The sequence below is a fragment of the Syngnathus typhle genome, linkage group LG3, assembly GCF_033458585.1.
Source record: "Syngnathus typhle isolate RoL2023-S1 ecotype Sweden linkage group LG3, RoL_Styp_1.0, whole genome shotgun sequence".
NCBI lineage: Eukaryota > Metazoa > Chordata > Actinopteri > Syngnathiformes > Syngnathidae > Syngnathus > Syngnathus typhle.
In genome coordinates this window covers 2,505,721-2,531,001 of record NC_083740.1, presented here as the reverse complement: position 1 = coordinate 2,531,001, position 25,281 = coordinate 2,505,721, and the positions used below count along the sequence as shown (strand labels likewise).

At 42.9% G+C, this 25,281-nt stretch overlaps 1 protein-coding gene across 2 annotated transcripts; it reads right to left on the bottom strand.

The window, feature by feature from the left end:
- Window positions 1-948: 948 nt before the first annotated feature.
- Window positions 949-24,862, bottom strand: fam13a (family with sequence similarity 13 member A). 2 transcript variants are annotated; one of them, XM_061274596.1, is made up of 24 exons: window positions 24,594-24,862; window positions 23,200-23,395; window positions 22,588-22,797; window positions 22,006-22,183; window positions 21,349-21,475; window positions 20,013-20,081; window positions 18,632-18,822; window positions 13,172-13,213; window positions 12,069-12,110; window positions 11,839-12,003; window positions 11,475-11,652; window positions 11,301-11,365; window positions 11,069-11,111; window positions 8,182-8,305; window positions 5,319-5,535; window positions 5,094-5,235; window positions 4,935-5,016; window positions 4,661-4,866; window positions 4,498-4,581; window positions 4,064-4,159; window positions 3,317-3,466; window positions 2,394-2,584; window positions 2,195-2,296; window positions 949-2,077 (listed from the first exon to the last, which is right to left on the bottom strand). In XM_061274596.1, exons 1-24 carry the CDS (start codon window positions 24,618-24,620, stop codon window positions 1,954-1,956), a joined length of 3,051 nt encoding a protein of 1,016 aa, XP_061130580.1. In that variant the 5' UTR covers window positions 24,621-24,862; the 3' UTR covers window positions 949-1,953. The 2 variants fall into 2 exon arrangements, with proteins under 2 accessions (XP_061130580.1, XP_061130581.1); XM_061274597.1 differs by lacking the exon at window positions 3,317-3,466 and having other exon boundaries at window positions 24,594-24,861.
- Between the last annotated feature and the right edge of the window lie 419 nt (window positions 24,863-25,281).

Genomic DNA, 25,281 nt, shown 5'->3' with positions numbered 1-25,281 from the left:
AACCTTGAGTCACACATAAAACACATCTGCAAAACCTCCTTCTTCCACCTCAGAAATATCTCCAAACTCCGCCCCACACTTACCCTGACGGATGCTGAGAAACTTGTCCACGCCTTTGTCTCCTCAAGGATAGACTATTGTAACGCACTCCTCATCGGGATCCCTAGCAAGAGCCTCCAGAGGCTTCAGTACATTCAAAACAGCGCTGCTAGGATCCTGATGGGGGTGCGGAAAAGCAATCACATCACACCCATCCTCCGTTCTCTGCACTGGCTCCCCATCAAATTCCGAATTGATTATAAGATCGCCCTCCTCACTCACCATTGTATCCTTGGACATGCTCCCCCATACCTCAAAGAACTCCTTGCCCCAAAACCTGCCACCCGAAGCCTCCGCTCATCCAATTCACACCTTCTCCACGTTCCTAAAACCAAGCTGCGCACCATGGGCGACCGAGCCTTCTGCTATACAGCCCCTACACTGTGGAACTCCCTCCCCGACCACCTAAGAGCACCCCAATCCACTGACTCTTTCAAAACTGGACTTAAAACTCACCTTTTTACCTTAGCATTTCCGTAATTTTTCTCATATCTTGGTTGTTGTCCAGTTCTAAACTTGTCCTTGTTTTGTTTTCTTGTTTTTTATCTGACATGTAGCACTTTGAGATTCCCCCAAATGTAAAGTGCGTTATAAATATAATTTATTATTATTATTATTATTATTATGATCTGGTAGAATTAGTTTGGGGAGTTATATCATTGCAATGTTATGCAATGTTTTTTGTTTTACCTGATAAAAAGGGATTTCTTTTAATTGTAGATGAAATTGAGCATTTTTTTTTAATTTGGGGAAAAAAGGAAAAATATATTTCAATTCTATGCTATTGTAAAATGATGTATATCATCAATTAAAAAAAAAAAGTCAAAGAAAATCCACAAGAGCCAGAGAGTCAGTAAAAATATCTTTTTACATTCATATATACAAAATACAAATACAGTTTATGTACTAAAATGTACACACTCTCGATGTGCGAAGCCGCGCCAGTGCTTATGTTCAATAAAAACCAATATTCATACTGATTGACTCATCCATATCCATAGTGGAAAAAAAAAAAAAAGAACAGAAACGTACGTGCTCACACAAATGTAAACATATGCATACGTTGTTTGGATTTTCAGCAGGAGGGAAAAGATTTGGACATTTATCACCATTATAATTATCATGATCTTTTTTTTTTTTTTACATTAAATTCTCACAATTGTTTACTAAACTGAACAAACGTGCTAGTTTGACATTACTACTGATCATAAAATACACTGTGTGAGTCTTTGGGTTATTCTATATGCAAGTATTATGGGCCACATTAAAAAAATGACAAAGAAAAATCGATATATGTGACAGCAGATAATTAAGTCAGAATTATTCTTACCATGGGAATTATTTGTGGGAGAAAATCAAAACGAAATAATTTAATAAAATAAAAGATAAGCCTTTTAGATCATTTTGCATGAAATAATTCCAGTTTCCATTTCTCTTACCAAATCATTTGCAGACTATTCATTTATATCTTGCAAATGATTTCAGTAATGCTGTGACATTTTCTTTTTCCTTTTCAAGTGTGGCCCATAATACAAACAAAACAATCATTTTAGCAACTAGCAAGCATTTTTCTACAGAGGTCACCCCGGACGACAACTCTCCATCAAATATAAAGTCTCTCGTACAAAAATATCCCGCACCATCTTCTCGGCAACCGTTTTAAAAATAGCATTTCATCTGTGGACTTCTATGGCAAAAGGTGAGAAAGGTTGTTGTGGTAGAAACGGACACAAATAAATTAGTAGACATTACAAGCGTGATTGTTTGCGGTGAAGATTTCGGGGTTTTGGGGCAGCGACCATCGACTGCTGCACAAACCATCACGACAAGTCTTTGATATTTTCCTGTTTTTGCTCAGATGAACTTGCTGGATTCTCGTTTGCTGAGGAGTACCTCAAGTAGCTTCAGTTTGGCTTTGACGTGCTTGTACTCGTTGTACTCGGAGGCTAGAGGCAAGCGGTCCTCCTTCTGAACGTTCCTGTGGAAACATCACCATAATCCTCAGGTTTTTCTTTTTTTTTTTAAATAATTATTGTCATGTTTAGAAAAATAGTTCCCAGACCTGGAAATGGGTATAATCAGATTTTGTTCTTACCTTCCATTTTGTCGCAAGAACTGCTCCTCAAACTCTTTGAGAATCTTGCGGATTCGTTTCTTCTCCTCTCGGGTTTCCTGGAGTTGCTCCACCAGTTCTTGGCTAAAAGATGCCAACAAAAACTCCCGTGATTAAAAAACAATTCGAAATACACCAGTCACCATCTCGATTTTTTTTACGGTGAATCCGTCAGTCTTACGTGGTGGCCGAGTGCAGGTTGGATAGTCGCATGTCCGTTACGTTCTTGGAGGGAATCAATTCGTCTACTGGGGAAATGAATCCGTCCACTTCCTCTTGACCCAGGAAGCTGATCACGTTAAGGTCAGGGCGAGCGGTGACACAGAACTGCGTCTTGGCGTCGCCATCGTCCTCTGAGCCGTCCTCTTCCTCCTGCGCGAGGAAAAGAGAGAGCTTGAGATGGTGTTCCGGACCGGCCGTGATTGGTCGAGGCTGGCTGAGATTGCTCCAGACAAATCAAGACAATCTTTATTAGTTCTCATTCAGGCTCAAAAATATTATGTTAGTAGAATCATTTTGAAAAGACATCTTGGCAGAGCTATTTGCTCCAACATAAATGAGTTTATAATAATATAAATAAATCGATAAATAAATAAAATCATGCTCCACAGCAACATCCCCATGGCAGGAATACCCAAAATAGTCAACAAGGAAATGTATATTGGGTGAGAACCGGGTTAGTGCAATTTCTCAAAAGCAACCATGCCTATAGCAGAACTAAAACAAAACAAAAACATAAGCTACTGATTCAACACGAAAACGGCAGGCAGCTGTCCAATCAAAAGGCAGCCATGTTGCAGGTGATCTACAGCGAAGGGGGGTGGTGGTGGGCAAACTTTGGCACGTAAGGGTCACATTTGAACTTTCAAAACAAACAGATGAGCAATGTCACACAATGTTATTACAAATGATGACAGTAAAATTAATTCCTAGATTTTAATAAACCAATTTTATGCTCAGATGAAAACGTCAAATGAGCTATAGGTGACCCTTGAACCTTAACATGCCCACCCCTGATTTAGAGGGCAGTCAATCAAATCAAATCAATGGCGGGGGGGGGGTTCTGATTATGAAATCGGCTCAACGCAGCATCATCCCTTTCACCTTGCCATCATCGAAGAAGAGCGCGGTTACGCCCTCAATAATGGGCTGCAGCAGGGGGCCTCGACGCTTGCTGGAGGGCGAGCCCTGCGGTGATGTCGAGAAGTAGCCGATAGCCGGCGTGGAGTTTACAGCGCCGCCGCCGCTGCCGCTCTGACCACACCAACATTTTGTTTTGCGTTAGCGCCGCAAACAAAAACCACGGCTACACTTTCACGGCGACGGGTTCGTATCCCGATATAACCCTCGCTGACACGCGACAGCTTGAAAAAGGTCATGGTGCAGCTACAAAGTACAAATGACTGCAGGAGTTGACCTTTGACATCATTTTTGAGGATTAAACCGTGCACATCATTGGCAAGAACAACACAGACGGAGGCATCGTGGACACTACAAGGACAGTGGTCTCGGTTTGCGTGACGCCCCCGGGGGGGGATTACAGAAAGACCGTTGCGTAACGAAATTCGGTGGAGATCATTTCTTACATAATAAACAAAAGCTAAACAAATACAGGAATGGGTGGCATGGGCGTTTTTTTTTTTTAATTATTATTCAGAGCCTGCAGCACACGCGTGGCCACAGCCTCCCTTCATTGGACACTAAAGCCACAAACATGAGCTGGGATTAAGCGTTCGCGGATGTTTGGACAATGTGCTTTCGACACGAGGCCGGAGGGCGGGTTTTAAAAAAAAAAAAAAGAAAAAAAAAACAGGAGGGGGTTGGATTACATGACATGACACGGCGACTTACAATGACTGGGATGGTGGAGGCTCTGCAAAGGATCTGCTTGACCAGCCGGTACCGGTCGTACAAGGGCTTCATGATCTCCCGCTCGCTTTTGGTTACCTGAGGCGATGAAAACGCAGAGGAGCATGTTATCATAGCACGCTGCTGTTTTTGGTTCAGCAACAGAACTCCAACGGAATCAGCGGGGAAACGTTTTGAACAATAGCATCGGTGACCTGAGATAATCGCGGCGACTGCTTGAGTCATTGTTAACACTCCATTAGCAATCTGGGTCACAGGGGGAAGTGTAAACAAGCTTATTCTCAGTGACTGGACCCAAGGGACTGCCAGGGGATTAGGTAAAGGATCTTATTTTTCATCACTTGCCGCAGGAAAAAAAACTAGCACGGTTGTGGAAAATGTCAAAATGTATATCAAAGTATCTCGTGTTGACTCACAGGTCGTCCGTGTATGCTCTCGTAGTAGAGGAGAGCTTTTTGCAGGGCCAGTTTCTCAGCTCCTATCTGCTCCCTGGTCATGTCCTGTCACGATGGAACACACAACGCTCAAATACGATTGGACGATTTTCACGCTTCAATCCCAACACGAAGTCGGTGCTACCTTGATGTCCTCAGGCCGGTCCACCTCCTGGCGCTTCTCCTGCAACTTTTTCAGGATGCCTTCTAGCGTGCTCTCCACGGGGGGCTTGGGTAACTTCTCCAGCGCGGGTTTCTTCTCCAGCTGTGAACCGAAGCTCTTGGGGAGCGTGTTGCTGCGTTGCCGCGTCAACGGCGGCAAGTCCTCCTCTGATTTCATCAGCTTTTGTTCTGGGAAAAGAGAGACAGATGTTGTTTAGGATTCATCCAGCACCCGTGAGTCGGTTCTCGGTGGTTACCTTTGAGTTCTTTGCGCAACCCAGACAGATCGTTCATCCATCGTAGCACCTCTGGGTTTCCGGCTTTGTCGCTGTGGGAAGGCTGGAATAGAAGACGGCATGTGAGTCACGTGTTGAAATGACCCGTACATAATCCAACCCGGTGGAACACACGCTAACCCGGTATTTCCGCTCGTCTTCGAACCTCTCCTCGAATCGGTGGATCTTCTTCTTCAGAATGTGAATCCTCTTGGTTAACTGGGCGACGGTCAACTCCTCCTTGTCGTCGTCGCAGGAGCCCAGAGAGGAACTCCTTCTGCGACTACACACATGTAATAATAATGAATATACAAAAGTTGCCAAAATATTTTTTTTCCCATTTACTTGAGAACAACGGTTTATTACCTAACGAAGGAGTGAGCGTTGGGCGGCGACGGCGGCACTTCCGTGTCGTCCAGATACTGTTGGCATTGGCCGTAGGCGTAGAAGCGAGGGGACGGCATGGGGTCGCTGCATTCTTCCAGCAACTGGCGGATGAGGCGGCCGCCGGCGTGCGGGGAGAGGCGGGCCTCCTCGCGGTCTGCGTTCTCCCGCTGTAGCATCGTGTAAGCCGGGACCGGTTCTATTGGACATGGATGATAGTGCTTGTTATTTTTTGGACATATTGTGAATTATAAACCTGGGGAAGCATTTAAACTTGTGTGCTGGCTAAAAAAAAATTATTGGATTATTGAGCAGGACGAAGGATGACCTTTTTGTTCGGTTGGAAAATGGTCAAGAAACATAAAGCAAAGCCTCCGCTTGTTTTTCCTCACTGCTTGTGTTCAACGACATAAGAGGAACAAGCGTTACCATGGCAGCATGCTAAATCTCCCGTCGCTGCCGGACAGCAGCCCCTCCCTTCCCTCCCTCCCTCTAGTGTGAAAGCCTCCACCGGGACTTTTGTCTGGGTTTATCTTCTCGTCTCCACTCGGACCGTCATTATGTCTGCTGACAATCCTCGCTCTATTAATAATGCTTGGCGCTTTCTCGGCGGGATAATGTCAGAGCGCGACCCCCGCTGTGCGATACACTTTGTACCTCGCCCATGGCAGGACATTAAGAGAGAGAGAGAGCAGCAGCTTGTCGGGGAGGACAACAGATTTAGTATTTTCATTATACATGACGACGCCTCCACATTTGCAGCATCTACTGTACCATGTGAACACACAAATATATCAAAATATAATATAAGAAAAAGCATCATGACTTAACTACCACAGGTTTGTATGACTGTAGATTTTCTGCCAATGAAAAACAAGCATTAATAAAAATTTTGAAGGTGTCAGTGCACGGCAGGCAAATGCCCTAAAGGTGCAGCTGCATATTTTCCCTAGTTTGTTTAAATTCCCCTCAGGGAAGGAGAGGTTTGAATCTTCAACACGCAGCAAAAAAAAAAAAAAAAAAAGCCAACACGTCCAAATGTCCTTGTTAGCGCCGCTCCGAGAATCCTTCTAAATCAACGGCGTGTAGATGAAGTACACTAATGAAACACCAAACATGCCAGCTTGCCATTTAGATAAAGGTTGACAAAATGTTCCAGGAACGCTTGAGCATGTTGCCATGCCGACCGAAAAGGTCATTTGAGATGTCTTTGACATATAAACAAGCATATATACTGTGCAGTACCGAAATATAGAGTCATTAAAAATAATTTAAAAAAGACTTGTTTCAGACAAAAAAAAAAGAGCCTTCAACTTGTAAGGGGAAAAAAAAAAAGGAAAAGTTTAAGGAATTTTATCACAACACGCAACAATCTCGCTTTGTGTCATTTGTAAAATGTTAAATGGAGGTTTTAAGCGTCTCGCCCGAGGACGCTTCAAAAGCATTCTGAACCGGAATTTAAACTGACAAAAGTCGCCGAACAACACGCTTCACTAACCGAGGCACAGCGGCAGCAAAAGGGCCCTAACAAAAAAACATCACCATGCGACCATGACCAGATTCTTATCCATATTTAGCAACACAGAGTGTTACTAGGATGGAACGCGACAAACACACGTGAGACCTTCTGGTTGGCGCATCTGCAGCCACGAGAGGCTTTGAACGGCAAATCTCTGTTGGAAGACGTACAAAGATGACAAATGGCACAAAGTCGACTGGGACAAAGGTGTCTCCTGCCGCCATGCCGTTATTTAAGTATATGTATGCAGCGGGCCCGCGATGCTACAATCGCGTGACTGAATTCAGACAACTGATGTAGCCACAAGAATATTTCATATTAAGTTGAGAATTCTCTTTAGCTGCGTATTGCTATTATCTTGTAAAGTCACAGGGAATGAGTCAGTTGATGAGGACAACTGTGGAATTTGGTTGCATCAGGGTTCATATGGACGAGTTTGGGTCACCAGGCTTGACTGGAACAAGGTTGAGTTGGGCAAAAAATAAAAACAGCAAAGTTAAATTCTAGTAATGGCGAAAAGGAAACTACAATTCAGTATGTGAATGCTGCTGAATTAATGGAACTGTAGATCGTTAGAATGGTTTGAATTGGTCAAGAAATGAGACATTAAAAATGTAAGCTCTCTGAAATTTGGATTTTTCCGTGTTCAAATGATTTGAATAAAAAATGTGGACGTGTTAATGTAGGACAAAGTTCCAGAGATGTGAATAATTTATAGTATGGAATGGGGTGAGTCAGTGGAAAAATATCCAAATAGCAGAACGGAGAAAATAACCTTCAGCATTCACCCGAGTTGCTCGTGCCATAGTGCTGGCCACTAGAGGGCGCCCCAGACACCCTTCTGATATGACCCCAACACGCACTCACGCACGCGCATACCACACAACCCCACCCCGAGGTTGTGCATAATTCAAGTTGAAGTATTTGTTTTGGCAAACATATGGAACGCTTACAAAAGCGAGTTTTTAAACACGTGGCATCGTCAACCTGTTGCTCATCATTCCAATCCATAAACAAGAAGCATGGGGAGTTAAAAAAAAAAGGGGGGGTTGTAAAATAAATAGACTGAGGAAAAAAAATAGAATGCCAGGGCTTGTTTGCAGTGAGCATGCTGATCATGTGACTTGGACAGCTCGCAGAACTAGAGTGCCACATGTGCATAAACGGTATGTAAATAGTAAAGTTGAACAAATGTGAAAATCCCGCATTTCTGCAGATACTGCTGACGATCATTGCCATTTAATTCTTGCATTTTTGTTTTTTTTTTGCCAGCAAAGCAGCATGCGCGTGTCGTGGAAAGCTCCCCCCCCCCCCTCCCATCCTCACCTCCCCAGTTGTTGTTATCCAGGCGGGGCACGTCGTCGCAGCTCGCCTTGTCCCGCTCGGGGTCGTAATCCTCCACGCCGCCGCAGGCCACGACGGGCGACTCCTGGATCTTCATCCGTAGCGTCTGCACAACCATCAGAGAGAGACGGAAAAGACAGAAGCGCTCGGTTGAGCTTAGATTCAGAGTCTGCTCGCATGCAGTGTCTTAAAAGCTCGCTGCAGAAAAAAGGGGCGGCGACCGGGCTCGCCATTGGCCGCCAGGGGCGCAGCCAGAAAATACGCCCATCTGTTTGGGGCTGGGTTGGAGAAGGGTGGGCGTTTTCTTCCCCACCCAGGACTTGTTTGTCTCGTAACGGCAGCAGGAGGGGTGCGGGTGGGGGAGAAGAAGAAGGGGAAAAAAAAGTACAGAGCTTGTGAGCCAGCACACGTAGGCTGACGGCCTGATTTTTTTTTTTCTTTTTCTCCAAGATAAACATTCATCTCAGATAAGAAGCACTTACACTAAAGTTCCTCCATCTTACCTCCCACGTCTGAATTCAAGTCATAAAGAGCATCAAAATTGAAATGAAATAGTTTAAGGTGCAAATATGAAAATATTTATGAGTGGAAAAACATACTCTTGAGGGTCAGAGCCACAAACATTAGCCAAAGTCACTATTCGGGATGGACAGTGGAAAAAAAACATAAACCATTGGTTTACTTAATAACAGCAGCGTTGAATGGAAGACCAAGAAAAACAATGCTGCTGATGTTCACAACCCCAAGTAAAGACGCTCCAACGAGTCTTATGGCCTGAATGAAGTTTGCATGTGCAAAAAAGGGTTGCAAACCTGATCGCTCACTGACGTGGAAGCAGTTTGCTAAAAATGCAAATTCCTTTGTCACGAGGTGTCAGATCACCTGTAGATGATTTTTACCTCGTAAATAAGAGACTAAAAAAAGTTTGGGGATGACAGCAACGACGATGGATTTGCTGTTCCAATACTTTTGGCGGGGAGGGTCACTGGCAAAACAACGTCCGAGCTGGACGTGCATCTAGAGCGTGCTAAACTGATAGCGTCCCATTTCCTCTGTCTCTGGGTGTGGGCCTGGCTATTTTTAGGGAAAAACAAGATGAGCTCCCTAAATGCCACTGGCTATTTACTGGAAGGCTCCCATTACTACTTGTCTTAAACCGGAACCTCACACGAGTTGTTCTGGGACGCTGATTTGAATCCCTCTCCATCGTAAAAGAACAAACTGTACAGGGCACGTTTTGGCGCACCCCACATTCCGAAGACTGACATGGGACAAATTCCATCTTATCATAGAAAGCGTGTAAAAGAGGCTCCCGTGCAGCACTGTCCATCTTGCCCTGCTGTTGTACCAGCTGGGCTTCTCCCAATGACGTAATGGTGCTTTCAGGGCAAATGTGTGTGTGTGTGTGTCTACAACATCTGCGCTCACGTTAATCCCAGTTGGTACTCCTCCCGGATTTTGCACCTCACAGTAATCCCATTATGATTAATCAACAAAGTCAATGGTGTTCATCTGATGAAGCGTTTTGAAATAGAAAGCAGCGAGAGAAGCTTTCAGCTCTGAAGAAGGTTTTTTACGTAACATTGAACCCCCCCCCCCCCCCCCGAGCGAGAGGATGACGCTTTGAAAAGCCTCACGGGGGCCGTGTGGGTTTTAATTGCATCCAATCAAGGGAGCGAGATGCTATTTGCTTCATTAGTACGAACTAATGAAATTGTTATTGCATGGGATTTTTTTTAAATCTTTTTTTTTTTTTAAATCATTCATGTTTTTATTTTGAATGACTTAAATATTTCTCTAAAAATAAATGTTCAAAATTAAGGAAATTGAAAGAAATATTTAACAAAAAGAATATCCATTTTGAATTGACTGAAATTTCAATTCTTTTTTTAAATGTGAAATTTTAAAATGTATTACCATCTGCCTCTATATTTGTATTGGTCAACAAATACTAAAAAGTATACAAGTCAAACAAATGAATGCTTAGCCATGTTAGCAGTATGCATTCCATTTGCATTAGGAAAAAAAGATTCTAAATTTAAAAAAAGGCTAGCACAGTTCAAGACAGTCAATGCAAATATTCCACTGAAGCCATCAATAAATTTAAATAACAATACATAACAAAAGTGGCTTTTAAACGGAATGATTACCTGCAACTGTCGCCCTCTCCAAAAATAAACAATGTTTAGTGTTTGATTGCATCAGACCTACTCAATCCCTGTCAACTTTGACTTGAGAGACGATGAACCAGCAGGTGCAAAGCATCGTGGGGGTGTTTCTTCGATGACAAGGCCCACCTAGACGATTGTTGTCCGATTGAGTGCGGCACTGTAAGGCAACGCCTAACAGCTGCGGAGACTTGATAAGGTCTGTTGGCCTCGTGCCCCCCCCCCCGCTGCCTCATAACAATTATGTCGTCGCTCGTAATCTCCCGTAAACCTGCCTAAACAAAACGTTGGTTTGACAGGGAGGGGGGAACTGAACGAGTTAGTGTCAGTGACGTAAAAGAACCGGGACACCACCGGTGGGTGTTGTAGGGAAAATGCCGGAAAGCCCGAATAGTTTGATGTTGTGGCAATATCTCGCTTGGTTGTGTTGTGGCAATATCTCGCTTGGCTGGGGTTTGATGCGTTCATTTTATGCGTGCGGGCGGGAAAGAGGCTAAAAATACATTGAGGCTGCCTGGCGAATAGCGGCATGCTAATTTTGGCACATTTACGTTGATATTGCACCAGATGATGAGATTTTATTTTCCTAATGAATCGCCATTGACAGGGAATGAGGGGTCAAAGTTGGCAGTAATATTTCTGGATCTGTGTTTAAAATCTGGCGTTGCAGAAGGGGACAAAAAGCGTGAGGGCGATCGTACCTGTAAGGGAGAAGATAGGTCGTCTTTTCTTGAAGCGTCATTCCTGGAAAATGTGCCGGGAAAAAAAAAACATGTTTGTGTTTGGATCTGTCCAGTGGATCCGGTGTACTGTATAAACACAACGGCGCTGAGATCTACAGGTGGCAGCCGCACGTTCGTCGACCCAAAACAAGGTTTTTACGAGCCGTTGCGATGTCGTCATGTTTTAAAAATGAACATTTGAGGCGCTCACCTTTTCTTATAGGGCTCCACGCGGCCGGGTCTGGTTCTCTCAAAGGTTGCCGACATGCTAGGCTCCTTCAATGGAAAAATAAAATTCTTATGATTCTTGTTTCGGGACCTCACCTTGAAGCCACCGAGACATATTATACAGATAAGTGACCAGTAGTAATTCAAGAGAACTCACTGAGTAGGCTTCCTGGTTGAACCACGCCATTGTCGGGTTGTGTTTCCACTTCCTGGGTTTTGATCCGCTCTGCCCACCGTGTGATGCTCCGTAAAAGTCGCTAAATTCCTCCCTCAGGTTTCGACTACATCCGCTCCCACCTCCTAATTTTGGGATGTTCTCCTTGTTGGTATTCGCTCTGTCAGGAGAAAGGATCGGTGCTTCTTTGTGAAACTCAATGTGGCGTCAAAGCTCGCATTTTATAGCCTGTGTTGTTTAGCCTTCTGGGCTAATTCTGTTTACCGTCCACACGTCGTATTGACTAACGCGCTCATCTAACTCCATCAACAAGGACTTTGTGGATTACAAATTCTTGCGGCCGTACCCGCTTCTGTCTAGCGGCCCGTAGCCGTCGTCCTGCTGTTCTCTGCGGTGACGTCGTCGCTGTCTCGCCGTTAGCTGCCGTGGGGACAGCCCGCCGCCGTCCGACGTCTGATGGCCATCGAAGAGGTGATGCTTCACCGCCGAACGGATGGTCCTGTCCAGGATGCTGTTTGGAGTGGATAAACATGGAATTGGTATTCCCCAAAAATGCCAATAAAAGAGAAGACTTACGTGGTGGCATCAGGTGTGCAAACTTCAGGGGAGCAGTGAGGACTGAAAGAAGGAGAAGAAGAGTTTGTTCAATACAAACTGAGAAATGCTAAAACAAAAGTTCCTCTATGACTGTTATAGGGGGGGTGCAAAAATATGAAAAAATGCTTCTCAGAATGTGACCTGTGAGAAATATTCCACAAACACCAGTGTTTACAATAAACAGCACAGGCCACTCAAAGTGAAGGTGAAAAAGATATGCGAGATAAATACTGACGCCAAAAAAAAAAGAAAATCATACTAGAGATCAAAATGCTCAGTGACTAGAAATAGACCTACCATTTACGACGGCAGGTTAAAGCAACATAAACCCGTTAATGTCTTACTAGTGTTGACTTAACCTTTGACTCTAAATTGCTATAAAATGAAGATATCAGACGCTCTGACACGTGCACAACTTTTAGGTAGCAAACAATGGTCTGCTTCGGCTCCGACGTTGAATGAGATTGTCAGAAAGGCCTTGTTTGATCAGGCCGGTACTGTGTAACCCGGCCCGTCCGCTAATCCCGTGTTACACCGCGGTGGCATATTAACCAGGAGCGTCAGATGTTGTGCTTGGAAGAATAACATAATAACTGGTGGGCAAAAGTTAACTCAAGTGTGTGAGAAACACGATGCCAATATGGATGGAGTTAACGATTTGTGTCCATTTGCATGTTAGCACGCTACGCTCTAGTATTTGGTGTTGGGATTAAAGGGACGGACCAATTTGCATTCTGAACCTAGGGGAACTATTAAATCATGACTATAATGTGAAAAAAACGCCTTCATGGAAGCAACGTAATTAAAACACAAGGCGGGAATGTGACCAGGGGAGTCCCGAGTGCAAGTTAAATCGATAATTACAGGCAGTCAATAGGAAAGTATTTGCAACATTCCTAATGAGATGAGATCCTTTGTCATGTCAAAGCCTACGTTAGTAAATTGAAAATCAATTTTGAGGATGCTAGCGAGTGAAACTGGAAGGTTCCGCTTGATCTGTCTGCCATTTTCACTTGTCGAATTTGTGTCTGGTGTCTTTCGATGTTTTTGATGATGATTAAGGGGCTTCCAACAGGGCCTACCTCAGATAGAAAGGAGATATGGGCCTCTCATCTTCTTGGGTGCTAAAACATAAAAGACAAATACAATGAGTTAGCTTTAGGGCGACTGGAAGGCTGCTGGTACCGACTGGATAGACTAAGCCAGCCAGCGGGCGAATTACGCAATGACTTGAGCGGCTCTGTACGTTGCTTAATATTTTCATACGTGGTCACTGGCAGGAAGAGATGTCGTAATCGCTCGCATTGTTTCTCCAAAAAGCTGACTTGAATGCCGTGTTTTCTTCCTGATAAGTCGCGAGGGCGAAATAACATTGAAAACAAACCAGGAATCGACTGATTAGAGTAAAAAGTTAGATGGCATTTCTTTGTAAAGCCAAAAGTCTACAGCATTTTTCTTTTTTGGTACACCATATTATTTTTAAATAATACTTTTTTATTTACATTTACAAAGTTGACGCTTTTAAAGATGCACAACCAATTTGTCAAGTTTTTTTATTTAATTTATATTTATATTAAATTATGTTTTTTTAAAATTGCATAACCAATTTGTCAAGTTTTTTTGTATTTAATTCATATTATATCGACATTAAATTATATTTAACTTCCTACGGTAAACTGAAACAACAGCCTAATAATCAACGGTGCTGCTGCCAAGTATCAGGTTTCATTTGGAGCAGGAAATAGAAAATCAATGTTCCAATAAACATCAACCTCTTGGCGTCACACCAAGTCAGAGGGAAAGACGTTAATTTGCGTTTCCCCGGTGAGTTTTTGGTACGTGACTGGTCACCATGCTGCTTCCTGCAAAGGGCACGTCTAACATTCAAAACAAAGGATTTAGGTTTCCAGTTGGGCCAGTGAGTAAAATGGGACAAAGTTCAGCAAAGTACAAAAGTCTTCACGAACAAATCACGAGTGACATGGACCATTCCTTTAAGCTTTAGATTTTTTGGGGGTTGTAATTGTTCTGACACCCGCATGTTCCGAGCTGGTGTTTTTACAGTCTGGCAAGCGTATTAAATATTAGCGCTCGCCGCCGCCGAGTGTTGCAAAAGAGCGGAAATCCAGCTTACCCACTACCTTACTGTCGGGATAACAACATGCTTTGTGGGGCTGCGGAGAAACACACCGGTCAGTCCCGGCTGAACGGAAAATTACCCAGAACAAGCCGGTGCAAGGGGGAGTTGTTCTTGTTTTGTACTTGACCTTCATTAAAGATGTCAAATTGATTGTTGTTTACAAAACACATGAGATTGCCCAAAGACAGTAAATATTGGGTTCACTAAAGGTTAAATGATCTTTAATGACCCTAGAAAGGATAAGCAGTGTTGAAAATGGATTTTGATGAAGACTACCGTTTTTTTCCGTGTATAGTGCGCAAAATTTTACCAATTTATTGTCCTAAAATCCGGGGTGCGCATTATACATGGGTACAAAAGAAAAAAAAAAATAAATTTTTTTTTAAATTTTTTTTTTTTTTTTTTTTTTTTTTTTAAGTCCCAATGATCGTCACACACGCAGGGAGGCAATGGGTCCCATTTTTATAGTCTTTGGTATGGTCTTAACTAGGCTGGATGTAATTTTTTTTGTTGGCGTTGATTTCTCCGACTGCCCGTAAACGCACCACCGCGCTTCGTGCGCGCACGGGACAGCAAACGAGCAGGTGATCGAGCAAGCGTCTGATACGAGAGCATTGCGGTCGCATGGAGCGTGTTTGAAGTGAACAGCAGAGAAGAAAGGCAAAGTGTTGTGAAATAAAATGCACAGAACGGATGCGCAAGACACGTCAGCTATATAAGGAGCGAGAGTTGTTTTCTTCCTATTAGTTTCAATTTACAGTTTAATTAGCAGTTTCAATCAGCAAATAACAAAATGCGTATTACAGGTAATATTTTATTTCACAACACTTTGCCTTGTTCCTTTGGTCTCTGCTGTTCATCCTAAAACACAAAGGCGCTCTTTAAGCAATGCGACAGTGAGCGCCCGGCGCGCTGCGGTTGCGCGACCGCACCAAATTAAGCTCCCTGCGCAGTGCGCACTGAGGTCCACTTAAATTTTAGAAAGTACATCAGGACTTTAAAAATATCTTCTAAATTTCAGCGACGGCTCTGTCACAATAATCGACCAGCCCGGTGCAGTTGGGCGGTCGGCGGCGCGCTACGGTTGAGCGTTCTCTCGCGCGCTCTCTCTCTCGCTCTCTCTCGCTCTCGCACACACGCAAACCGGATATCATACGGAGGCCGCCATTACAGATGCGCAGAACGGATGAGCAAGACACGTCAGCTATATAAAGAGCGAAAGTTCAGTTCTCTACCTAAATCCGTATTACAGGTAATATTTTATTTCACAACACTTTGCCTTGTTCCTTTCTTCTCTGCTGTTCACTTCAAACACGCTCCATGCGCACGGAGCGCGGTGGTGCGTTTACGGGCAGTCGGAGAAATCAACGCCAACAAAAAAAATTACATCCAGCCTAGTTAAGACCATACCAAAGACTATAAAAATGGGACCCATTGCCTCCCTGCGTGTGTGACGATCATTGGGACTTAAAAAAAAAAAAAAAAAAAAAAAAATTTTTTTTTTTAAAAAAATTCATAAAAATTGGGTGCGTATTATACATGGGTACAAGCTTTTTTCCAGCATCAGCATGCCATTTTTAGGGGTGCGTACTATACATGGGGGCGCACTATACACGGAAAAAAACGGTAAATTGTTTACAAAAATATGGCCGTTGAAGATCTTATAGTATTTCAGATTTAACAAAACAGTTGAAGATTAGAACCTCCAAATAATCGGCTAATATTTTCTCTTTCAAAAATGGAAGATTTTTTCCCTTCTACGAACTTAATGTAATCAAAAAAATCAATATATATATATATATATATATATATATATATATATATATATATACCGTATTTTCCGGCCTATAAGGCGCACCGGACTATAAGGCGCACCTTCAATGAATGGCCCATTTGAAAACTTTGTCCTTATATAAGGCGCACCGGACTATAAGGCGCACCATTAATGCATCATGTCAGATTTTTAATCCAAATCAAATCATTCTCCATTTTATCTTTTTTATTCCAACTTCAGACAGAACAAATGACTTTATAATCATAAAATAATGATCCATAGTCTTTTTGAGTCATGATTCATAGTCTTCAGCGGGCCACTTATGATTGATTTCATGACACAATGCTTTGGGCCAGTTTAAATTTAGGAATTTAGTCCATATATAAGGCGCACCGGACTATAAGGCGCACTGTTGGTTTTTGAGAACATTTTAGGTTTTTAGGTGCGCCTTATAGGGCGGAAAATACGGTATATAGATTATTTTATTATATAATTTTTTTTAAAATTCATGTTTTATTTGCATTAAGTTTATGGACGACAAAATTGTCTTGTGTTCTCATAAATACATTAGGTCGACCGAAAAACGTGCACGTGTCCGTCGGAAAAAGTTGATCTTCCAACGACATCGTTAGTCCGGTCAGAAGAAAGATGGATGACTCTTTCCCTGCCAACGACGCCATCGCCATTCACCCTCACACCTCATTGCGACGTTTCTCACTCCCGCCCGGCTCCGTAGACGCTTCTGAGAACGCCTCGGTTGCATCACGCCCTTCCCGTGGACCGTCGCAACCATACACAAAAGCCAGCATGCATCGCTCTGCATGCGACCGGGAGCACGGTAAGTTCACATGACGCCGCTATGTTGGCTCATCTGCGGCCAGTGAGGGTGGTGTCATATTTTAGGTGGAGGTGAGACCACCAAGGCGTTGACACAAAATGGAGATAGCCAAGACCATTGAGGATGACTTTGTGGAGAATTAGCATATATTTGCCACAAAATTGAGAGAACGTACGATACTATGCACTATGCTATGAGGATTAAAATACAGTTACAGGTTGAAACATAGCTTTGCTAAATCAAACAACAACAGGAACTAGATTAACATAAAAATAGAAATTTTGGGAGATTTGGGGGAATTTCATCATGATGCCATGTCAACCTGGGTCATTGTAATCCACAAAGATTAAATCCAATCAACTCGACGGCCTCCCCCGCAATGAACTGGGGAACACTATTGAGAAGTAATCCTCCATTTTGATCTGCCGTGGGCGCATCTGTTGGTAAATACCAGCACGGACTGCTGACGCACTTTACTGGAGTCCCTGGTCGTACTGTACGCAGCACCCCGAATACGATCTGACACGGGGGAATGTCAAATGAAGATTTACTGACGCTATTTTGATTCTTTACATGCTGTATGTAAATGTACAGATGGCAGATCAAATGTGCTGACTCCAACAACCTATATAATTGAGGCCGATGGTTTTCAATCAATAGTAAATCAGTTTATCCTATTAACTGCTCCTACTGGAACTCCCACGCATGTGTCACACAAACATCTATGTAACAAGTCTATGATGACACACTATTAAAATCTGATCTGAAGCGACATTACGAGTTGAAGGGACTGGTGCCGAAGTGAGCTGTCGTGGATTTGAATGTCTCGCCTTACAGCTTCGGTGTCATCGCTCGTTTTATTGCTTTGCTCCGTATTGTACATTCCAGCTCTACCGTGTTATATTTGTGCCTAGAAGGACGACATTGGACCCCCCCCTGATACAGAGGAGGTTTCTGTTCTACGGGGTTGTTTACTAAATGTATAAGTTATGTGCCACCTCAAAAAAACTAATTTAAAAAAAAAAAATCCAATGCTGTACTTTCATTTTCGTGAAGCACAGTGAGCTACTTCAACCATCACCCTCACCCATGACCCACACAGGATGTCGTCGCTAAGGTCAGACTATTGGGGAACGTGCTAGCACTTCGCCTGGCCCAATGTTTAATCAGTCTCTAGAGATTTCCTGACGTAAATGCGAGAGGAAGCTGGGTCCAAAGGTAATATCGATTATTGAGCTGATTGATTCTTGAAGTAAAGCGGGAAGTTCTCGGTGAGACCCCTTTCACGCAATGCTTGTCAAAACAGCTTTTTTTTCGCAGCATCGCTTTTGTAAAAAAAAAAATCTAAGGATATCGCATGAGATGATGATGTCGTCCAGGAGATTTTCCTGCTTCTCGTAAAGTAACTAAATAAAAAGGCTTTCACACGGTCTGTCCGTCAAAACCGTCTTTGTTTTTCCCGCGTTGCGGTTTTGCGTGAAAGGCACTGAGCCGGTCTCACTTTCAGATGCTTATAATAGGCTTGTGTGCATGCCTCATGCTCAAGGCCATGGGGCTCAGGCTTTAGATTCCTGTTTGCTGTCAAACACTCACCTTTCACCCCTTGCCCCTGCACTGAAAAAAAAAAATCTTAAACGTGATGTGGTTAGAAAAAAAATTAAATCTGCATCATAAATACATAGTTAACTAAAACAAAGGCTAAATTATTGTATTTAAAAAAATGGATTTTTAATTTTTAATTAATATTATTATTTTCATCCAAGAGGAAGTGTCTTGTGGCACCACCTTACCTGACATGCAGGTTGGCATGGAAACAGGTAGGGACGGGAGAATCCTTGCGAGTCGTCTTCATGAACTCGGCGGGGCTGGCGCTCCTCAGAGGCACCACTATTGGTACGCCGAGAGCCCCCCGACCGCGAGGCAGCGGCACCGGGCGGCCGGGTGTTTGGAGCGCGCCCCCGTCAGTGTTGCCGTTCTTCACCTTCACAAGTGGAAACAAAAGTGGCGTTGACATTTGTGACATCACTCACACACATCAGGATACAATGAAAAAACGCATTTGAAGATTCCGAGATGGAATCAAGCAATTTAAGGCACGGGAGAAATGATATAACAAAAATCCCAAAAAATCTATTGATGTTTGCTTTACCGTGCCAACATAAAGCGGGTGGAGTTGCAGCGAGCCGCCGATTGTGTTGTAGGCGAAGAATCGCAACCTGATCACGGCCACCTTGCGACACGGACCCTTCTGCATGTCGGCGAACTGTCCGCCCGAATGTGGGACTCGGGCACTTGATGTCACTGCTGACGTCAGCGGTTGAAACCTTTGACGCGTTACGTTTAGTTAAAAGCCAATTATCAGCGGGTCGTTTCCATATTGAACCTTTGCTAGTTACCTAAAGGCTACATTTTTGTAATTAGCGCAACCGCTGCGGTTTCTTCAGCTTGACCGGTTATGCGATTCCAATTCTTCCTGGCTGCTGTATTGATTCCTCTAAATACATTTGCCTTTCACGGAAAGCAACGATTGACCCCCCCCCACAGCCCTTCCCATGATGTTTTCGTGCGTAAATTGCCATCTGTCATATTTCAATCATATATAGAATGGAGTTGGTGCATAATATTTGCTTTGGCGGGCCACATAAAATGTTGTGGCGGACCGGATCTGTGTGTGTCAGCACTATTACCTCTCTGAAATCTCTCACGGGTATGTTTGGCCTTGAGAGTGCGACATAGCTTTTATGGAGTTACGATAATGAGTGTAGAGATGATTAATAAACTTATCAATCATTACTGAGGTCAAAGCCAGCAATTTCTGAGATTCTTCTACATATATCCAATGTTTTCAGAGCAATAATCAATACATACTGTACACAGTAATTTTACACTGGTTGAGAGTGCAGACCAGTGTCAAAGCTCCTTGCTCTCTTATATTATTTAAAGTGGCAGTTTAAAAAAAATTTTTTTTTTTAATGTTTTGCTTCCTGCTGCCGAACGCTTTCATCAATCATATGATCATAATCCGATTAGGACCGATACATGTTTTTTATTGCTGGTAGAGCAAAAATAAAAACCTCAGATAAGAAAGCAGGAAATAGATCTCGGAAAGGAAAAAAAAAAAATAGATACTGTAAGTGGTAAAGCCTTTACATGAATATGTGTATTGCGTACCTTCCTCTTCCTCAGCTTTTCAGGTGTGTTGCTGTCTTGGCATGGAGGCTCTGCATCAATTTGTCCAACCTTTAGAAAAAAAAAAAAAAAAAACATTTAAAATGAATCAAAATTAAATTACTTTATCCACTTTCCAAAAAAAGCAGTGCATAAAAAAAATAATTTAATGTATTCTATTGACATTTATTTTCTATAAATTGAATGTAAGTATTCTAGAATTGAAATACTATTATAGTCTTAAATATTAACATTATGACACCAAAATATAATATGAATTAAAATGATGATTTCTCCTCCTCATTTTATTTCTATATTGTATTTGAATAAGTCATTGGCTATTTGAACCACTGGTGTTTGCGAGAACAACCTTCCCTCGCTGCAGTCAGCTGATAGCATCTGCAAAGCCGCGAGCGCACGCAGAAAAACAGCTTTCCCATAAACAGGCCCGCATCACGCTAATCGCGCTGCACGCGTCACATGGTCGGTGTTAAAAGGGCCTATGTGAAGGAATTTCAACGGAGCACGCACCTGGGGATGTCGGGAGCAAATAACAATGTTAAAGCCTTCCGGCTAGGGGTGTGTGTATGTGTGTGTGTATGTGTGTGGGGGGGCTAATTAGACCGCCTATTCCCAGGTTTTTTAAATGATTCCGCCAATTAATCAGTATTTTATTCTGCTAAAAATTAGCATTGGCCTGAAAGAAATCCATATAGGTCAGGCCCTACATAAACCCGAATGAAAATAGAGCACCGCATGTGCTGCCGTCATGATGTCAGACTGAGGTGAAGACAGGCCGGATGGACTTATTGTATATTTTTGCTTTCGCACGCGTGTTTGCACGTAAGGCGATCTTGCAGGGACTGATGGTTTCCCTAAAATGTTAAGGCGGCGTCAGGTTGACAAGCGACCCGGCGGTCAAAGTCACGTTTCGCCACGGATCCGTCCATCCATCACCCGCAAAGATGTCACGCAAGGATGACTTTTTGCCATACCAAACATTTCTTGCGCGGGAACTGTGTCACAGTAAAAACAACACTAAAGTATTTGTTCGTTTTTAAAGTTTTCCATTGAATGGATTTTTTTTTGAAGGAGGATGTTTTTGTTCCGCTTGTTTCTTGCCAGCCAAACAAGGCAATCGATAAGACACTGTGGCAAGATGTCCACCTCCCTCGATCAATACGGCTATTGATTTTTTGTCCTGCGGTTACGTAAGTGGCTGTCCGTACGACGTCTTGCCGGGTAAATAGGCCACGAGTGATGTCATATGTCAGATGCTTCAATAGGCATCAGATCATGTCCGCTGCAGTCAGCAAAAAACAGTAAGATTAGCACACACCTTGACGTCATCTTTTTCTTCGTGTTTTGCGCCCGCTTCGAATATACTGCTGTAGTTCTGGATGAGCCGGACTAGGATCTTGTTGCAAATGTTCTGCTCGTTGAGGGCCTCGAACGCGGGAGACACGCTGGATTCCAGGGAGAAAGATTGACATATTAATCATGGTCAAATAACACAAGCCACCACGTGTCGGAGTTGACTGAAGGGCTCAAAACCTGGGGGAAAAAAATCCACTTTGATGAGGTTCTGTGTTTGACTCTGAAAAATCATTTTATGTACCGTAATTTTTGGACTATAAGTCGCACCGGAGTATAAGTCGCACCAGCCATAAAATGCCCAAAAAAGTGAAAAAAAAAACATATATATGTATATAGGTCGCTCCTGAGTATAAGTCTCCCCCCCACCCATATTATGAAAAAAAAACGCGATTTATAGTCCGAAAATTACGGTATTATAAATTATAGTGAAATAGAAATGTAGTCATTACATGAGTAGGATAAGTGGCTGAAAATGACAAGTACTTCTAAGAGAAAATAGCACCACCTTCTGGCCAAATAATGTATTAGTAGTTTTTGTCTAAAAATACCATTTCTGTCCATTCATAACTGTTTGAAACCAAAATCTTCCTTTTTTTTTCTCCTAATTGTACACACTTACTGGAAGACGCTGGGTCCGAACACCGTGGCGAGGTTTTGGGCGTTCATGCGATTGTCCTGCTGGTTGCTCTCCACCAGTGTGAGAAAGTGACACAGGTAATGCAGCAGGCTAAGGTGGACCTCTGTTAACTTCTGCAGATGCTCCCTCAGGCCTGAGCAGGACATCTCGTCGCCGCACTCTTTGGAAACACAAAATACGTCAAGGTATGCGCTGATCATTCAGATTTTTTTTTATTGAAAAATGCTCCAAGACTTCAATGAAATCCTTTTAAAGAGTGGATAATCAATCACACTGTATCGTTTACAACCTTAATCCTTTCCCGGTACGACTAGATCAGAGAACAAGACTTGATTCCGTGCCATGTTGTGTTCTGCAAAGCGCTTGCAAATATGTTGATACTATTACTCGGGGAATAAAATGGCGTCAGAGTTGGATTAACGCACGTGTGGAGACCGATACCAACATGCCCAATGACGCACGTATTGTAAGGTGTGTGTGACGGGAGAGCTCGATTGTTCCTTCAGATGTCAGAATTGGTTGAATGAACCAAATCATATTCAACAAACCAAATCTTCTCCTCACCTTGGTAGTAGCGCAGCAGCGCTCTTTGGACGTCAGGTTCCACCAGGCCTTGGGGGAGGTCCCTCAAGTACCTTTTGAGCAGGCTGGCCACGGTGCACGTGTCCGCGTCACTGGTGATGTCAGCATCCTCGTCGCTCTCCAGGTGCTGCCGCAGCGCCTCCATGGCCCGCACGCTGCCGTTCACCCGGAACAAGCCCTCCTGCTGTAGTGCTGGGGGGTCACAGTCAAAATTGTTTTCGCTTACTGACATCTAGTGGCCAAACGTAAATAGTGCACAATGAATTGATGGCTGTGGGAAAATGCCTCCATCAGCATTTTGAAGCGCCGATAAAATCCGCAAGTCAAATTTTTTAGAGTTAACAACTCTAATGGAGATAAATCAATAAAAGTCTTTTGTATTAAATCATAGTCCACATTTTAGAGTAAATGATAAATGTTTTAGACTATATATTGAATATTTTAGAGTAAATATTGTAGAGTAAGCACAGCCAATCAGATTAAAACTATTGCATATAATAATTCTGATATTGTGTACAGTAATACAGATTAATTTATTGTTTGAGTGAAAAGAGGTCAATTTGTAACTCGATGAAGGGCTCGTTTCGGCCTCACCATTGTTGCACAGATGCTCCACCATCCTGCGCACGACCAGGGGCACCCCGTCTTCAGTCAGGCCTTTCTCCTGCAGCTCAGGGAGGGGTGCACCGAACAACCTGATGTGCTTGGATGGCACCGAGCGCGATTTCAGCACGGGGATGCGGACCATCTTTTTCATGTCCTCCTTCACTTGCACCGCTGCCTCGTTGTGCTGCGCAGAGGACGGACGGTGGTTAGTAAAGAAGAAGAAACTGGCCATGTCGCACCCACGTGCCGGTAAGAGGAGAAGAGCGAGAGGGCGTTGCTATGACAGATCTCGGGTTACCACGCAACACCTTGAATGTGCTACACGCACAGACACTTATAGGGAAGTTCTCAAGGGAGGTAAAAGATGTTGAGTCTGCAACCTTACAAAATGAGAACAAATTGAATACTCCCCGGATGCACTAAAGACCCCGTCACTGAGCACATTAACCTCCACAAGTAAACATTAAGCAGCTGTTATTATGTCTATCTTGCCTCATTTTGTTCTTGTCTGCAAACACACTTTACAAGCACACCTATCAGGTTTGTTTACATTAGGACAGCAAGGGGCCCAAAGTCTACCGTTAACCTTTTATAATAAAGTAAGCTGTTGCCCATTTAAATAGCAATTTGAGAATAATCCTTTTATTTTCCTTCAAGAATTTATCTCATTAACCCATGTATGAGCAATGATGTAGGATGCTTTGGATGATTACTTTTCTCTTCGCCTCATTCCAATTCACACTGTATTTGCATTTCTTTTTTTGGTCCTTGAAATGGAGGAAGTGTACTGATCAAAATGGTCATTCCTAAATGATAATTCTGTAATTTTTCTGTGTGAAATAGTGAAAAAGTGGACTTTTCCCACCACATTATGTTTGATTTGTTCATATTTGGCAATCTAAAAAGAAGACAAAAACAAGATTAATTTTAAGTCATGACCATCCATGTCCATACATATTGTTATTCCAACTTTTTCAAAACTTTTGGTTATGATTGACGTGACGTGACGTGCCATTACGTAACAAGACGTCTTGATAACGGCATACTTTTCAAAAGACTCAATTATGATGATTATGATGTGCTGTCATGTCACAAAGTGCGTACAAAGGGGATTAAACTATATTATCGAAATTAAAAGGTATTAGGATACAAAAAGAAAATAACATTCATGGAAGAATGCGATTGATGTCTGCTTTCTGGTCCCTCCTTGATGACGTCACGCATCACAGTGACATAGATGACCATTTAAGAAAGCAAATAGTTTTTGTTAAACCAAAAGCTATTTGGAACATCATTGCGCGTCATTACGCGCATAGCAAGACTGTAAGAAAGTTCCATGGCAGACTTCATTTAAGGCGTTAAAAAGTTGATATTTTACTCACACAGATGGTCAGAGCTCCAGCCCCCATTCTTCCACGCAAGGTGATGATGGGGGGCAAGACGAAAAGCGTCTCTCCTTAAAGTCGTCCGGAGTAAACTTCCTTACAAACAAATGTCATTTTCGCACCAATATCCGCCATTAAGTTAACCCATAGCGACGCGAAAAGTTAGGGAAGTGTCAACGATGCTGGTAAAGTTGTGTTTCTAGTTTTTTCATGATTATCATTGTATGGCTTCCCCCCCTCTCGTCTTCGGCTTCTCGGGCTGGAATCTGAGCTGTCCTCTCCTATTGGCTGAGAGGCGTGGTCACGTGAGCCGGTCCCAACTTCAAACGGCCTTTCCGCTCTCCGGTGGAATCCAAACTTCAACGCATGCGCAGCAAGAGTTCGTCATGTAAAAAAAAAACGTGATTATACTTCGCAAAAAAATAAAATGAAAACTATATGTAGTTTTTAATCTGTACATCTTAATTAAATAATTGCAAACAAATATATTTGGAAAATGAAATGCCACAAAATAAAAATTAAATACTGTGGGTGTAGAAAGTGAACATAACGTCAAAATATTCAGGAAATAATTTGTACTATAACTGATAATCTCATGTTGATATACAGATTTCTGATGGGGCTCAGCCCCTGGTGGATAAGGCGCACGCACCAGAAGGAATGTCAACAGAATTATTTTACTTTA

Excerpts from the sequence above, each read along its gene's own strand:
- fam13a (XM_061274596.1), bottom strand. The coding sequence starts at position 24,620 with ATGGGGGCTGGAGCTCTGACCATCTGT. Across the intron at positions 12,111-13,171 it reads ATATCTCCTTTCTATCTGAG|TCCTCACTGCTCCCCTGAAG; the intron begins GTAGGCCCTGTT and ends TCCTTCTTTCAG. Across the intron at positions 2,078-2,194 it reads TTCTTGCGACAAAATGGAAG|GAACGTTCAGAAGGAGGACC; the intron begins GTAAGAACAAAA and ends ATGTTTCCACAG.